The sequence below is a fragment of the Microtus oregoni genome, unplaced genomic scaffold (assembly GCF_018167655.1).
Source record: "Microtus oregoni isolate MIOR12 unplaced genomic scaffold, Mior012 000047F_ref0000412, whole genome shotgun sequence".
In the NCBI taxonomy this organism is placed as follows: Eukaryota; Metazoa; Chordata; class Mammalia; order Rodentia; family Cricetidae; genus Microtus; species Microtus oregoni.
The window spans coordinates 12,869,948-12,885,376 of NW_024543221.1; the positions used below are offsets into that span (position 1 = coordinate 12,869,948).

Consider the following 15,429-nt stretch of genomic DNA (forward strand, 5'->3'; position numbering starts at 1 on the left):
AAAGAAACATCACAGAGCACAGCGTAGTGTTGGGGCTGGAGAGGTGTTTGAGGCTAGGAGTGTGCACTGCTCTTCAGAGGAGACGGATTCAGTTCATACCACCTGAAGGGCAGCTCACATCCACCTGAAACTCCACTTCCAGGGGCTCCAATTTCTCCTGACCTCCAAAAGCACAATGTATGTACATGGTACAGACTCATGTGTGGACAAAACATACCCACATAAAACAATAATAAATAAAACTTTAAATAAAAACATTTTGTTACCGACATAAAGACCATACATATTTGTGTGAGCAACAGGGATTTGAGGGCTAATACAAACAAATTATCAAGGAAAATCTGACCAACAGAAAGCAGCAGAAACCACTGTCTTACTGGACTTCTTTCTATTTATACTGTAACCTTACCCCATTGTACTGTGAGACCCTGTAAGCTCCCCCTCCTCCTGACTGTGCCTACAACAGTGCTCACTTCCACACCTGCAATGTGCGAAGTAAAATCAAGTGAGACTTGGGTTTTAAAGGTCCAGCAAGGACACTATCCAGATCCAGACAGTGCTATCGCACCCTAGTGAAGTTAGGAACCCATAAAGAACTGAAAGGAGAGGAAGCTCCAGAGCCCACAGCACGCATGAGGCACTGGAAGGCCCAGCTGTGATCTGCTCCTCCTCTAGGAAGCCTTAGCATATATAACTGAGTTAACTGCTATGAGAAGGTATTGGCTAGGAAGGGTTGGAGTAGGGCAGCTGCAGCCCAAAGATGAGGACACAAGCGGTAGGAGTTCAGACTCATCCACATCACAGAAATGACAGTTGGATGAGTGTGGTAGCCCACCTGTAACCCCAGAATGTGGAAGGCAGAGGAAGACCTTAGAGCAAAGTGGCTAGCTAACCTAACCCAAGTAATGGTAAGATCTGGGCTCAACTGAGAGACCCTGCCTCCAAATAAAAGGCAGAGAGAGAGATCAAGGTGCCTGACATCAACCTTAGTTTGGACACGGGGACACACACACACACGAATGCTGAAAACTTCCCAACTCCCCTTTAAAACCAAAAGTCAACAATACAGTGGCAAAGGCAAAGACAACAAAGGGTTCAGGACAAACAGGGGACTCCTCAAGGAGCAGCAGGCAGTCCCCTGAACAACTGGGAAACAAATTCGTAATTAGTGGTCACAGCAATACAAAAATGTTATGCAAGAAATGGTTAAAAGAATTTTTTTTTTTACAAATTTCTTCCTTTCTTTTTTAAAAGAAACCACTCATAAAATTTAAATTTGCTGGGCCTCTTTTAAGCACCAAAAGGTGTTAGCTGCCATGAAGAGAGGCAAAGAAGTAGTGGGCCTTCCTGTGGATGGAACTGTGGGTCAGTTACAAGTAAACAGAGACTTTTGAATTAATTTCTCTAAAGAAACTGATTGCCCATCTCTTACTTATTCCAGGCCCAGACAGAAAACACAAACAAGCATATTTCAACACTCTTCCACTGACATAATACGTGCCTGGCTTGTGTGTGTGTGTGTGTGTATATATATATATATACACACACACACACACACACACACACACACACACACACACACACACACACACATATACATGAGAGAACAAACTGGACCAAAATAAATGAATATACAGCTTCATCTGAAAAGAGCACACCTTCAGTGAGTAAGGAGCCAAAATTAAGTGAAGTAGCAGCTAACGGTAACTCCAAGGTTCCTAAAAGACGACCTTACAAAATCCTTTCCAAAAATACTAATGTTAGTAGTAGGAGACTTCAACACACCTCTCTCACCAATGGACAGGTCAATCAGAAAGAAACCTAATAGAGAATTAAGATAATTGTTGGAGGTAATGAAGCAAATGGACTTAACTGACATCTATAGAACACTCCACCCAAACAGGAAAGAATATACCTTCTTCTCTGCAGCTCATGGAACCTTGTCGAAAATTGACCACATACTCGGAAACAAAGGAAACCTCCACAGATACAAAAAAATATCAGGATCCACCTGCGTCTTCTCAGATCACCACAGATTTAAGTTAGAAGGCAACAACAATGCTACCCCCAGAAAGCCTACAAACTCATGGAAACGGAACAGTCAACTACTGAACCACACCTGGGTCAAGGAAGAAATTAAGAAATAAATTAAAGTCTTCCTTGAATTTAATGAAAATAAAGGGACAACATACTCAAACCTATGGGACACTATGAAAGCAGTGCTAAGAGGAAAGTTCATAGCACTAAGTGCCCACTTAAAGAAAACGGAGAACGCACACATTGGAGACTTAACAGCACACCTGAAAGCTCTAGAAAAAAAAAGAAGCAGACTCACCCAGAAGAAGTAGAAGACTGGAAATAATCAAACTGAGGGCTGAAATCAACAAAATAGAAACACAGAAAACAATTCAAAGAATCAATGAAACAAAAAGTTGGTTCTTGGAGAAAATCAACAAGATCGACAAACCCCTATCCAAACTAATTAAACAACAGAGAGAGAACACGCAAATTAATAAGATCAGAAATGAAAAGGGGGACATAACCACAGACACAGAGGAAATTCAGAGAATCATTAGATCTTACTACAAAAGCCTGTATGCCACAAAACTGGAAAATGCAAAAGAAATGAATATTTTTTTAGATAAGTACCATATACCAAAGTTAAACCAGGACCAGGTAAACAATTTAAATAGACCAGTTAGTCGCAAAGAATTAGAAGCTGTTATCAAAAACCTCCCTTCCAAAAAAAGCCCAGGACCAGATGGTTTCAATGCAGAATTCTACCAGAACTTCCAAGAAGAGCTAATACCTATACACCTAAATGTATTTCACAATATAGAAACAGAAGAGTCATTGCCAAATTCCTTTTATGAAGCTACAGTTACCCTGATACCAAAACCACACAAAGACCCAACTAAGAAAGAGAATTACAGGCCAATCTCACTCATGAACATCGACGCAAAAATTCTCAATAAAATACTGGCAAACTAAATCCAAGAACACTTAGAAAAATTATCCATTATGATCAAGTAGGCTTCATCCCAGAGATGCAGGGCTGGTTCAACATACGCAAATCTATCAATGTAATCCATCATATAAATAAACTGAAAGAAAAAACCGTATGATCATTTCATTAGATGCTGAAAAAGCATTTGACAAAATTCAACACCCCTTTATGATAAAGGTCTTGGAGAGATTAGGAATACAAGGGTCATAAATATAATAAAAGCTATTTACAGCAAGCCGACAGCTAACATTAAATTAAATGGAGAAAAACTCAAAGCCATCCCACTAAAATCAGGAACACGACAAGGATGTCCACTCTCGCCATACCTCTTCAATATAGTGCTTGAAATTCTAGCAATAGCAATAAGACAACATAAGGGGATCAAGGGGATTCGAATTGGAAAGGAAGAAGTTAAGCTTTCGTTATTTGCAGATGATACGATAGTATACGTAAGCAACCCCAAAAACTCTACCAAAGAACTCCTACAGCTGATAAACACCTTTAGTAATGTGGCAGGATAAAAGATCAACTCCAAAAAATCAGTTGCTTTCCTATACACTAAGGATAAGGAAGCAAAGAGGGAAATCAGAGAAGCATCACCTTTCACGATAGCCACAAATAGCATAAAATATCTTGGGGTAACTCTTACCAAGGAAGTGAAAGATCTATTTGACAAGAACTTTAAGGCATTGAAGAAAGAAATTGAAGAGGACACCAGAAAATGGAAGGATCTCCCTTGCTCTTGGATTGGGAGGATCAACATAGTAAAAATGGCAATTCTACCAAAAGCAATCTATAGATTCAATGCAATCCCCATCAACATTCTTCACAGATCTGGAGAAGACAATAATCAACTTTATATGGAAAAACAAAAAACCCAGGATAACCAAAACAATCTTATACAATAAAGGATCGTCTAGAGGCATTACCATCCCTGACTTCAAACTCTATTACAGAGCTACAGTATTGAAAACAGCTTGGTATTGGCATAAAAACGGAGAAGTCGACTAATGGAATCGAATAGAAGACCCTGACATTAACCCACAAACCTATGAACACCTGATTTTCGATAAAGGAGCTAAAAGTATACAATGGAAAAAAGAGAGCATCTTCAACAAATTGTGCTGGCAGAACTGGATGTCAATCTGTAGAAGAATGAAAATAGATCCATATCTATCACCATGTACAAAACTCAAGTCCAAATGGATTAAAGACCTCAATATCAGTCAGAACACACTGAACCTGATAGAAGAGAAAGTGGGAAGTACTCTACAATACATGGGTACAGGAGACCACTTCCTATGTATAACCCCAGCAGCACAGACATTAAGGGCATCATTGAATAAATGGGACCTCTTGAGACTGAGATGCTTCTGTAAAGCAAAGGACACTGTCACTAAGACAAAAAGGCAACCCACTGACTGGGAGAAGATCTTCACCAACCCCACAACTGACAAAGGGCTGATCTCCAAAATATATAAAGAACTCAAGAAACTAGACCGTAAAAGGCTAATCAACCCAATTATAAAATGGGGCACTGAGCTAAACAGAGAATTCCCAACAGAAGAAGTTCAAATGGCCAAAAGACACTTAAGATCAAGCTCAGCTTCCTTAGCGATCAGGGAAATGCAAATCAAGACAACTTTAAGATAGCATCTTACACCTGTCAGAATGGCTAATATCAAAAACACCAATGATATTCTTTGCTGGAGAGGATGTCAAGAAAGGGGTTACCTCATCCATTGCTAGTGGAATGCAAACTTGTGCAACCACTTTGGAAAGCAGTGTGGCGGTTTCTCAGGAAATTTGGGATCAACCTACCCCTGGACCCAGCAATACCACTCTTGGGAATATACCCAAGAGATGCCCTATCATACTACAAAAGTATTTGTTCAACTATGTTCATAGCAGCATTATTTGTAATAGCCAGAACCTGGAAACAACCGAGATGCCCTTCAATGGAAGAATGGATGAAGAAAGTATGGAATATATACATATTACAGTACTACTCAGCAGTAAAAAACAATGACTTCTTGAGTTTTGCATACAAATGGACGGAAATAGAAAACACTATCCTTAGTGAGGTAAGCCAGACCCAAAAAGAGGAACATGGGATGTACTCACTCATATTTGGTTTCTAGCCATAAATAAAGGACATTGAGCCTATAATTCGTGATACTAGAGAAGCTAAATAAGAAGGTGAACCCAAAGAAAAACATATAGGCATCCTCCTGAATATTAACCTTCATCAGGCGGTGAAAGGAGACAGAGACAGAGACCCACATTGGAGCACCGGACAGAAATCTCAAGGTCCAAAACAGGAGCAGATGGAGAGAGGGCACGAGCAAGGAACTCAGGACCGCGAGGGGTGCACCCACACACTAAGACAATGGGGATGTTCTTTTGGGAACTCACCAAGGCCAGCTGGCCTGGGTCTGAAAAAGCATGGGATAAAACCGGACTTGCTGAACATAGCGGACAATGAGGACTACTGAGAACTCAAGAACAATGGTAATTGGTTTTTGATCCTACTGCACGTACTGGCTTTGCGGGAGCCTAGGCAGTTTGGATGCTCACCTTACTAGACCTGGATGGAGGTGGGTGGTCCTTGGACTTCCCACAGGGCAAGGAACCCTGATTGCTCTTTGGGCAGACGAGGGAGGGGGATTTGACCGGGGGAGGGGAGGGAAATGGGAAGCGGTGGCGGGGAGGAGTCAGAAATCTTTAATAAATAAAAAAAATTAAAAAAAAATACTAATGTTTCTGGTAGGAATGTAAACTAATTCAAGACGGCAAATTCACAAATACAGTCTAAGTAACCATTCATAATCCATAACCATCCATAATCTACTACATGTCCATCACAAGGCTGGACTCGGGACACAGGAAAGAGTGGGTGTCCTTCTGGAGCTGAGGTCTGCTGGAGAAAGATCAGTAAAAAGGTAAGAATACACAGCAAGAGCTGAGGCGCTGGTGGGCACAAAGTCCTAGGCAAATACAGCAGAAACAGACACCAGAGCTGACACTATTGAGAGAGCTGAAGCACAGGCCGAAAACAGACGAGCAAGGCCAAACCATCAGTCATTTGTCTGAAATAACCTCTATGTCTTCAGCACAACAGCAGCCTGATCAGACTGACTGCTGCCTGCAGAACTGAATGGCATACAGCAGTGCAAAACAGGGAACTGCCCAGGGAGCTGCCACAGCATCCTGAAGGAAAGAGGCCTGCTGGCCTGTACCCATCCAACTTCAGCTGAGGATGCTTGTTGTCACAGGGTAGATCAGAGATGCTCAGAGGCCAGAACGGGGACTGAGGGGAAAGAAAGTGCAAGAAGCAGGTAACAAAGCAAGTAGAGAGTCAGCCAAAGTGCATAGCACAGCTGGCGCTATGGCCTACAATTAGCTACCAAGGACACACTAAAGGTTCCCAACACAAGATCATTTGAGGAGATGATGCAGTAATTACCTGCCATAACTGTCACACACTGTAAACTTTATCTTACTAACTGTGAACACGGTGTGCTGGTAAGCACAAACACATCAGCTAAAAAGCAGTCTAGGGCAAGCCACTACTTTGTGAACAGGCCCAAACACTGGCTGCCAGCAAGTCCTCAGAAACGACAAGACTCTTACCTTAAGTCGAGTTCTTTTGTCCGAAGAAAATTTAAAATAGGGGCGAATGCTGCCGGGTCCCTATCAATAAATATCTGCAAGTGAAGAACTGTTTTATTATCAAGTCAAAAATGTATGTCCCTCCTTCAACACCTGAAACACCAATGAGGAACAGAGACAGACTGAGATTTCCTTGGTTTTGATGCTTCTCAAACTGAAATGGTGTAGCCATGGTCAGTCAGTGTGATCACGTAAGTATTTTTGTTTCTAGTTACTGAAAGGCTTGGGGGAAAGGCACCCGGGAAACCTCATGCTATGGCAGCACACACTGTGGCAGCCGCTGTGACACCCAGGAATGGTGAAGGGTGTTCTGTGTCTCTCCTGTGCTGTCACTCACAGGGAGGACCTCCACAGGCTTTGCTGACAACCTCACCACCTCTGCTTCAAGGGGCAGGAGGATAACTGATGGGAGACCACATAATACAGAGGACAAAGATGCTTCCATCAGAAAAACCAAGAACTGGGTTTTTTAATTTAATTTTTAACTAAGATAACTTCATGCAGACACATCTGATTTGCTACTTTGTTTTGCCTGCAAATCTCATCAAATAAACAACTACAAATGCTTCTGTGGGCTGTCACTCTCGTTAACACTAGTTACCTGAACACCACTGCATCCACAGCAATGTTTTCAGAGCAGAAACCAACCTCTTGGCTTCAACTGCACAGGCCTTTGTTCCCGCACTGTATTGCTTCACAGTTCATAAAACTTATGAGACTACCACCTGCAAGTTCCTGCCACTCTAATACCAAAATATTTTATTTATATTTATTGACTTTTAAAGTTTCAATTATTGACTAAGAACTATTCTGTCAATTGTCAATACAAGTTACACCCTATAATGGTTCTGATCACAAACACCTCAAACTGCTGTATACAATAGACAGTTACTGCTTAAGAGTCTCTCTACAGTTTAGAAACCCTATATGTGACAATTCACAAAAACAGCCACACTAACTTTATGTTGACTAAAATGTGAGCCTTCTTGTCACTATACACTAAAAATTATAAACATCTGCTGATTGAATTTAGAAACACGTTATACTTACAGCACCAGTTTCATCCCGAAGTGTTGAAATTCTCCCACTCAGCAAACTAGGAGCCATTAAAACAAGCTAGAGTTAGTTACAAAATCTGAACATAAGCAACTTCCTTTCTAAATGCCAAAGCCAATACAAGCAAATTTTCTATCTCCAACTTTAAAAACAATCTCAGTTTGAACCAGGTGTGGGGTGTAAGCCTATAACTCCAACAATTAGAAGGCTGAGCAGGAAGAACAAGGGTTAAAGATCAGACTGGGATACACAGTAGAACCTTCTCAATGGTATGAAAACAATAAAATTTCTAACTTAAGAGTTGACATTTTTAACAATAATAAACTTAACTAATAAGGAAAAAGTTTCATATTTTGGCAAGTAATCAAGTGTATAATAACAAAGAATTACATTAATTACCTGGAAAAAAAGGAGTCTGGAATCCACATAAGTGTCTGTCTTGAGGTGCTGAACCTGCAATTGAAACCGCCTTGAATTATAACTGAGAACACCTTGCGACAGGAGACAGCAACACACACAAGCAGGTATGACTGGATTTGCATTGATTATCCTGTCTACTACTTACAGATTTTCCTGCTGTGCAATCAGAGTTAAGATTTTCAACAGCAAAATCAAAAGCAAAGCTTCCTAACCCCCAACTTTTCTAGTTCATCACAACAAATCCCAACTTCTGGGCTCAGCTATGTGTGAATCTCTGGTGCCACTGCTGTCTCTCCACTTCGTGCTCTGTCTCCTGTCTTCACCCCAGCTCAGCACCTTCTCCACGGCCAGTACTCTAAATCCCAGCCTTCTTGCTGACACTATAAGGTTACCAAATCCACAGCGGTGTTTCCAGACACTCCATTCTGTATGACCCTTTTCTGAGCAACTAGTAACTCGTGTAAATTATATCCGACACTCTCTATACAGCACCTTGGGCTAGCTCCAGTTCATAAGTGGGTGCTGTTTGCTCCTTGCTCATCCCGGCCGGTCATTCAATGCCATTCCTTTCCCTTCTCATCTTCCAAGTGGCACAGCAGATGTCAGCCAACTGCAGGCCAAGCTGAGAACTGCAGAGGCCGAGTGCACACTAAGCACAGAGACAGCAAGGGCTTCAAACGTTTCCTAAAAACTGTACAACTTCAAGGCTACTTTCAGGAGTTTTATAACAGTAATGATGATGTTTTTAAAAGTAGGTGGCAGTGTTTGCAGAATGACCTGTCATCCTGTAGTCTCACGCTGGCACAGACCCAACAGCTACTCTGAAATAGAGGTGTGATAATCAGATGCACAACTAAGTGCTTTGTACAAACAGACATGGATTCCTCTGTAAAACCTGTGGACCTTCTATGGTTACAACAGAACATTTCTATATAACGTATTGGGAAACATGTTACTAAGCTGTCCATGTGGCCATTGGCATGACCAGGCCTTGTCACCTAATGTCAGTAACAGCAGAAAAAAGTACAAGTTCCCTTCCATAAAAATGTCTGACACCACCCAATTATCTCACAGACATTGCCTACTGTTATCAAAGGAAGCTTCTTAATCATAGAGAAAAAATGATCTCTGCCTCCTCCACCCACAAACTCAGTCTGTGAGAAAAATACGCCCTCACACTGACCTACAAAGGGAAAAAAGGAGATAATGGTTCCTAGAAGATTTATTTATTATCTCTGTGTATGAGTGTTTTGTCTGCACATCATCAATGTGCACCATGTGCGTGCCTAATGACCACAGTGGGACTGGACAGCAGTTGTGAGATACCATGTGGGTGCTGCAATTCAAAACTGGGTCTTCTGCAAGAGCAATAAGTGCTCTTAACCACTGAACCAACTCTCCAGCCCAAAATAGTTCATTTCCTGTAGATAGATCTCTACATATGTTCCATTGAAAGATCTCATAGGGACACAGGGATGCTAACTCCCAACTAATTTCACAAGTCATAAATAATCTAAGTGTTGTCAAGCAATCCCTATGCTCATTAATCTGACAAAGAAAGGAGCTAAAACCAGGTTAGGCGGTGCATGCCTGTAATTCCACTAATCCAGAGGTGGAGGCAGGAGAATGGTCTGAGCTTCATGCCAGTCTGAGGTACACAGCAAATTAGAGGCCAATGAGACTTTGTCTCAAATAAATACATAAAGATATAATAAATAGGAAGGAGTTCATATCCTCAAGAAAGCATGCCAAGTTTTCCTAGCAGTGTGTTTTAGCAAACGCACAAACCTTTGGGCATGTCTGCAAAGGAATTCTAGATTAGATTAAATGAAGTGGGAGATCCACCCTAGTCCTAGCTTGACTGCTGCTGCTATGATAAAACACTGAACAGAATCAACCTAGGGTGTATTTGGCTTCCAGGTCTCAGTTGATCACTGAAGGAGGCCAAAGCGGGAAAACAAGGCAGGAACTGAAGCAGAAGCCATGGAGCAATGCTACTTGCTAGCTCCCTTTCTGATACAGCTTACACCTGCCTACTTAGGGATGGAACCACCTACAGCATGCTGGGCCTCCTACAGCAATTAGCAATAAAGAAAATGTTTCTCACAGCTTATTCAGCTTGCTTTGCACAACCCAGGACCACCTGCCCAAGAGAGGTACCACCCACAGTGGCCTGGCCTTCTCACATCAACAATTAATCAAGAAAATGTCCCAAAGATTTGCCTACAGGCCAATCTGAAGGAGACAATTTCTTTTTTAAAAAATACTTATTTATTTATTTATTATGTATATAATATTCTGTCTGTGTGTATGCCTGCAGGCCAGAAGAGGGCACCAGACCCCATTACAGATGGTTGTGACCTACCATGTGGTTGCTGGGAATTGAACTCAGGACCTTTGGAAGAGCAGGCAATGCTCTTAACCTCTGAGCCATCTCTCCAGCCCCAGGAGACAATTTCTCAACTGAGGTTTCCTCTTCCTAGATAACTCTCTCTTCCCTTACACAGACAAAAAAACAATACAAAATAAAAACAACCAGCACCATTCCGTCGGCTGGTGTTCAGGAACTCAAGGCAGGAACTGAAGCAGAGGCCACGGAGTGGTGCTGCCTGTTTCTGGGAGGAAGGACTGAATAATAAGGAAAGGGCCTGAACAGCAGTAGGCATCACTCCCTGCGTGAGTGCAGACAGCGCGGCCACCCCATTTAGCTTCTGCACCACGGCCTGCAGCCCCCAAAAGGAGCCCAGAGAAGCTCTGACCTCTGCGAGCTGCTTTCTTCAGTATTCGTCACAGAAAAAAAAAAGTGCATAGTTTATTGCTTCTGATAGTCCATATTCATCACTTTCAGGAAACCATGTACACAGGCCTGCTTTGATGGAGGTGGGTCATCTGTCTATCTGTTGCTTTCATTGGTTAATTAATAAAGAAACTGCTTGGCCCTCTGATAGGGTAGAATTTAGATAGGCAGAGTAAACAGAACAGAATGCTGGGAGAAAGAAGCCGAGTCAGGAGCCGCCATGATTCTCCCACTCCAGACAGACGCAGGTTAAGGTCTTCCCTGGTAAGCCCCCTTGTGGGCTACCCACATTATTAGAAATGGGCTAGTCCAGGTGCGAGAGTTAGCCGAGAAGAGGCTAGATATAATGGGCCAAGCAGTGTTTAAAAGAATACAGTTTCCGTGTAATTATTTCGGGTGTAAAGCTAGTCATGCGGGCGACCGGGTGCCAGGAACATAGCTCGCCGCTCCTATTACAACACTGCTTAAAATCATAATGCCCAACTAGGCATGGTAGCACACTGCTGTAATCCCAGCACTCAAGAGGTGGAGACAGTCAGGCAGCAGGAAGGAAGCCTGCACTATATAGTCAATGAGTATCAAGCACACCCCAGAAGATAATCTGCAACTTTGGGCAAAGAGACATGAGTGTGTGTGTGTGTGTGTGTATATATATCACATATATGTATATATGTAATATATATATGATTAACATAGCTTTTTGTTACATATATATGAGAGCCTTTTCTATTTTTTATCTTATATCTGAAGTATGCCAAGTATAGATAGATGGATGGTAAACATATCAAAAAGATGACTAAAGAAATTAGTATATTCAGTTATCCTCCACTCTAGTGGCTTGCTACTAAATTAACCTGAAAATATGAAAGCAACCCAAGTCAAATAATTTGTTATAAAATATCACTATGATACCACTAACCCTCACGTTTATTTCAAGTTCTATCAGTCTGAGTCTGGTACTATTTATTACTTTGTTTCTGGGAACTGAGCACAACCAAGCAACTTGCCCAAGGGTGCTAACTCAGAGGGAGGGCCTGCTATGCGCAGAAGAAACTAGCTTCTTTCCCAAACTGCCCATAAGTGGGTCCCTACCAAGTGGCCCTCTCTTACCTAAATTGATACCTAAGTAAATAGATCTTGAGCACTGGGATTCTTCACTGATGCTGTAATAATAAACACTACAAGTTTTTAAAGAAATCCCCATCAAGTACTGAGTGGGACAAAAAACTTGCTTGTTCTTCTCATTCCTTGAGCAGCTTGCTTCTGTCTTTCTCCTGAGCTCGGGACAAACACTTTGTCGTCTTACTCTGTGACTTCAGAGCTTCAAGCCAAGCCACAGGCCATCTTCAGCAGTCAGCATCTTTGCTGACTCTCACGGCCACTCACTATCTCTTCCAGGGACTTTCGTGACTGTCTTAACTGTGTTAAACTTGTACAAGATAAACATGACTTCTGCCCTCTTTTAGCTTTCAAGTGCTAACAGGGTATGTAGGTTGATGAAGACCTAGAAGGCGGGGCTCCAACCCTTGGCATCAAATGCTGCCATTGCTTGTGATGTATTCAACCCTAATAACTCTGTTTCATTCCCACCTAACAACCTTTATCTGTCTTCTAAAATGTTTAAACCAGTAATAAAATTATGCCAATTTTGTATTCTCCGCTGGTTAGCACTTTGAAAAATTCAGAATCAAGTTCCACAAAAGACTCGAAGCTAGAGTATACTTGTAGTCCTTGGAGATCGGCCGCTAAGACACCCACTTTCTTTTTTATTATTATTTTATTTTATTTTTTATTATGGATACAGGTGTAGGATGGGGTGGGGAGGGGCATGCCACGATGTGCATATGAGGTCAGAGAACAACTCTGTGGGGTCAGCTTTCCTCTTTCACCTGTACACAGGTTCTAGGGATGCCACTCAGGTTGCCAGGCTTTGCTTCTTTGAGCGCCTCTATCAGCCTAGCCATACTTGCTGGCCACATCCATCTCCAGTATACAGTAAATAACAACATAAGGCCTGAGGAGATGGCTCAATGATTAGAATCACTTGCTGCTCTTGCTCGGTTCCCAGCACCCATGTCAGGTGGCTCACAAGAGAACTCACCACACCTGAAACTCCAGCTCTAAGGGAGTCTTGACTTCCACAGAACCTGCACTCACACACTGAACCTGCATTCACACACACACACACTTAAGACAAAATCTTTTCAAAGCTAACAATATAGCTTAGGATTTGTCATAATGCTCTGTCCTTTTGAATGCCTGACAAGAAATATGTCAGCCAACCAGCGTCAAGATTTTAAATATCATAATCCTGCTCCTCGTAGTGACACATGCCTCAGACCCCTTTGTGCGGAGTATTTCACCTCTGCGTACCAAGCTACTCGCAGTACATTCATGTAATTTTAGGTGGGCAGGGAAACCACATTTCTTACATTAGGAGATACACAGCTGCGTGTGACCTGGCATGCACACAGTGCGGTTAGAGAGGCAACAGCTTCACCTGTTCACACTTTGCTTTGGAGGGAAAAGGAGAGAGAGCAGGAAGACAAATCCTAGCCCAGACTTCTCCAGCACCCAGAGGGTCACAGCACTGTTTCCACTGCTGCTAATCTCTAGCTTTGAAATAAGCAAAAGCGTTACATCATTAAAGTCTTACAGAGTACCCTGCTCCCTATGTCCTTATGTGCCTAAAACCCGTGATCCCCTCAACTAGGGCCAACACATAACCCTTTTCTGAGAAGAGTAATGTGTAAGCCATGACGAACCTACAAAAATGGATTTGGTTGTTGTTTTGGGGGAGGTGTTTTTGTTTTACAAACTTAATAAAAGGCACAGAATGGAAGTGGAGGGCCTAAGTGAGGATAAAAAGAGTCCAGCTAGTTTTCTCTTGCCAACACCAAGGTGCTCACAAGCCACACACTCCTCTACAAGTGGGACAGACAGACCCTTGCCCATGCACCAAGAGAAACTGACTACAACCTGCTGGAAAGCTCACGGCTCAGTGTCAGCTCGCTCGCTTAGCAGGCGGGAGGCCGGGAGTCACTGGCTCAGGCAGGCTCTGTGTACCACTGGGCTTTTCTAGCCCAACACTCAGGAACCAGGAGGAATAAAGAAGACTGCGTTCTAGCGCACTTGACCCGGGACCAGACTCTGAGGAATGGGCGGGGCTGCTTGGACCATGCAAATGCGTCGCCGCCTGCAGTGGGTACCCCATCTGGCCATGAAGATGCCGCCCTGCCTGCAGCAGGCAGTCCATCTGGTCGTGAAGACGCAGCCCTGCCACAGCGGGTACCGTACCCACATGGCCGTGCAGACGCCCCCCAGGCTGCAGAGGGTACCCCACCTGGCCGTGCAAACGTCGCCCAGGCTGCAGAGGGTGTCCCACCTGGCCGTGCAGACGACGCCCAGGCTACAGGGAGCACCCCACCTGGCCGTGCAGACGCTTCCCAGGTTGCAGCGAGCGCCCCATCTAGTCGCCGTGAAGACGCCGCCCTGCAAGCAGCTGGCACCCCACCTGGACTTGCAGGCTGCGCCCCCGCTGCAGCGCGTATCCCACCTGGGCTTATCCCGCCCCACCCGACCCCGCGCGGCCATCTGCTCACCTGGTCCCCCCTACGTTCAGCTGCACGATTTCCCCGCTGCTGGCCGCCGCCGCGGCGAAACCGCCGCAGTGCCCGCCCGCCATGTCTGCGGCCGGAGCCGGGGCCGAAGCGAGGAGCGGCGGGTCGCAGGCCGGAGCACACACGGAGCACCGAGCCTCCCGCGGCGTCCCGGTTAGCACCAGCCTTCCCCGCTGCGTGCCTCCGGCCTCCGCCTCCCGCGGCTACAGGCCGCCGGCCGAGCCCGGCCTCTCCTCAGGGCCCACTCGCCTCCATGGCGGCCGCCACAGCCGTCGGGAGGACGGGTCGCCGCGTGGGACAAAACGGCGCACCACTGACTACGGAGTGGGCGGTGCCTGAAAGAAGGAGGAGTTCCAGGCGGCGGGCGGGTCAGGGGCGGCTGGTCTAGAGCAAAGGAGGCTTGGTAGTTGTTTGGGTTGATGTCTCATGCACGTGTGTACATTCAGTGCAAAGTTAAGATTCTGAACACCTTACAGTTCGTTACCTGCGAAGTCCAGAACTTCCATGCTGCCACTGCTCAGAAAGCAAAAACATCCATGTCTGGCAAAGTGTTTCTAGAATGCAGATACACACCATTTTTTGTTTACTGATTCGGATTTTTTGCTCTCAGCATTATGTACTGCAGCCCCAAACCAGGGGCTTTATGCTTGTTAGGCACCACTGACCTAAATGCCCATCCCCTAAACCATACTTTTAAAGTCTTCTACGGCAGTGTACCCTAGCTGCTAATGAAGACAAGACTGAAACTAACCTGTGCTGATTGTGGGTTTACTATGGGTTCACATATATGCATGTATGTATTCTTGTTTTCCTGGGAGTAGTAGGGACTGAACCAGAACTTCTTACATGCAGAACAC

The 15,429-nt window shown here is 44.0% G+C and overlaps 1 protein-coding gene across 3 annotated transcripts in view; it reads right to left on the minus strand.

Annotated features, from left to right (window-relative positions):
* Kctd3 (potassium channel tetramerization domain containing 3) overlaps positions 1-14,881 on the minus strand; it is a 56,139-nt gene extending 41,258 nt beyond the window's left edge. Inside the window, exons 1-4 of one of the 3 annotated variants that reach the window (XM_041635422.1) lie at positions 14,555-14,881; positions 8,135-8,188; positions 7,730-7,775; positions 6,641-6,714 (exon numbers count right to left, since the gene is read on the minus strand). In XM_041635422.1, the coding sequence (XP_041491356.1) occupies positions 6,641-6,714; positions 7,730-7,775; positions 8,135-8,188; positions 14,555-14,637 (257 nt within the window). In that variant the 5' untranslated portion in view covers positions 14,638-14,881. The remainder of the gene's footprint in view (positions 1-6,640; positions 6,715-7,729; positions 7,776-8,134; positions 8,189-14,554) is intronic. The other 2 variants (XM_041635420.1, XM_041635421.1) reach the window with 2 other exon arrangements.
* Between the last annotated feature and the right edge of the window lie 548 nt (positions 14,882-15,429).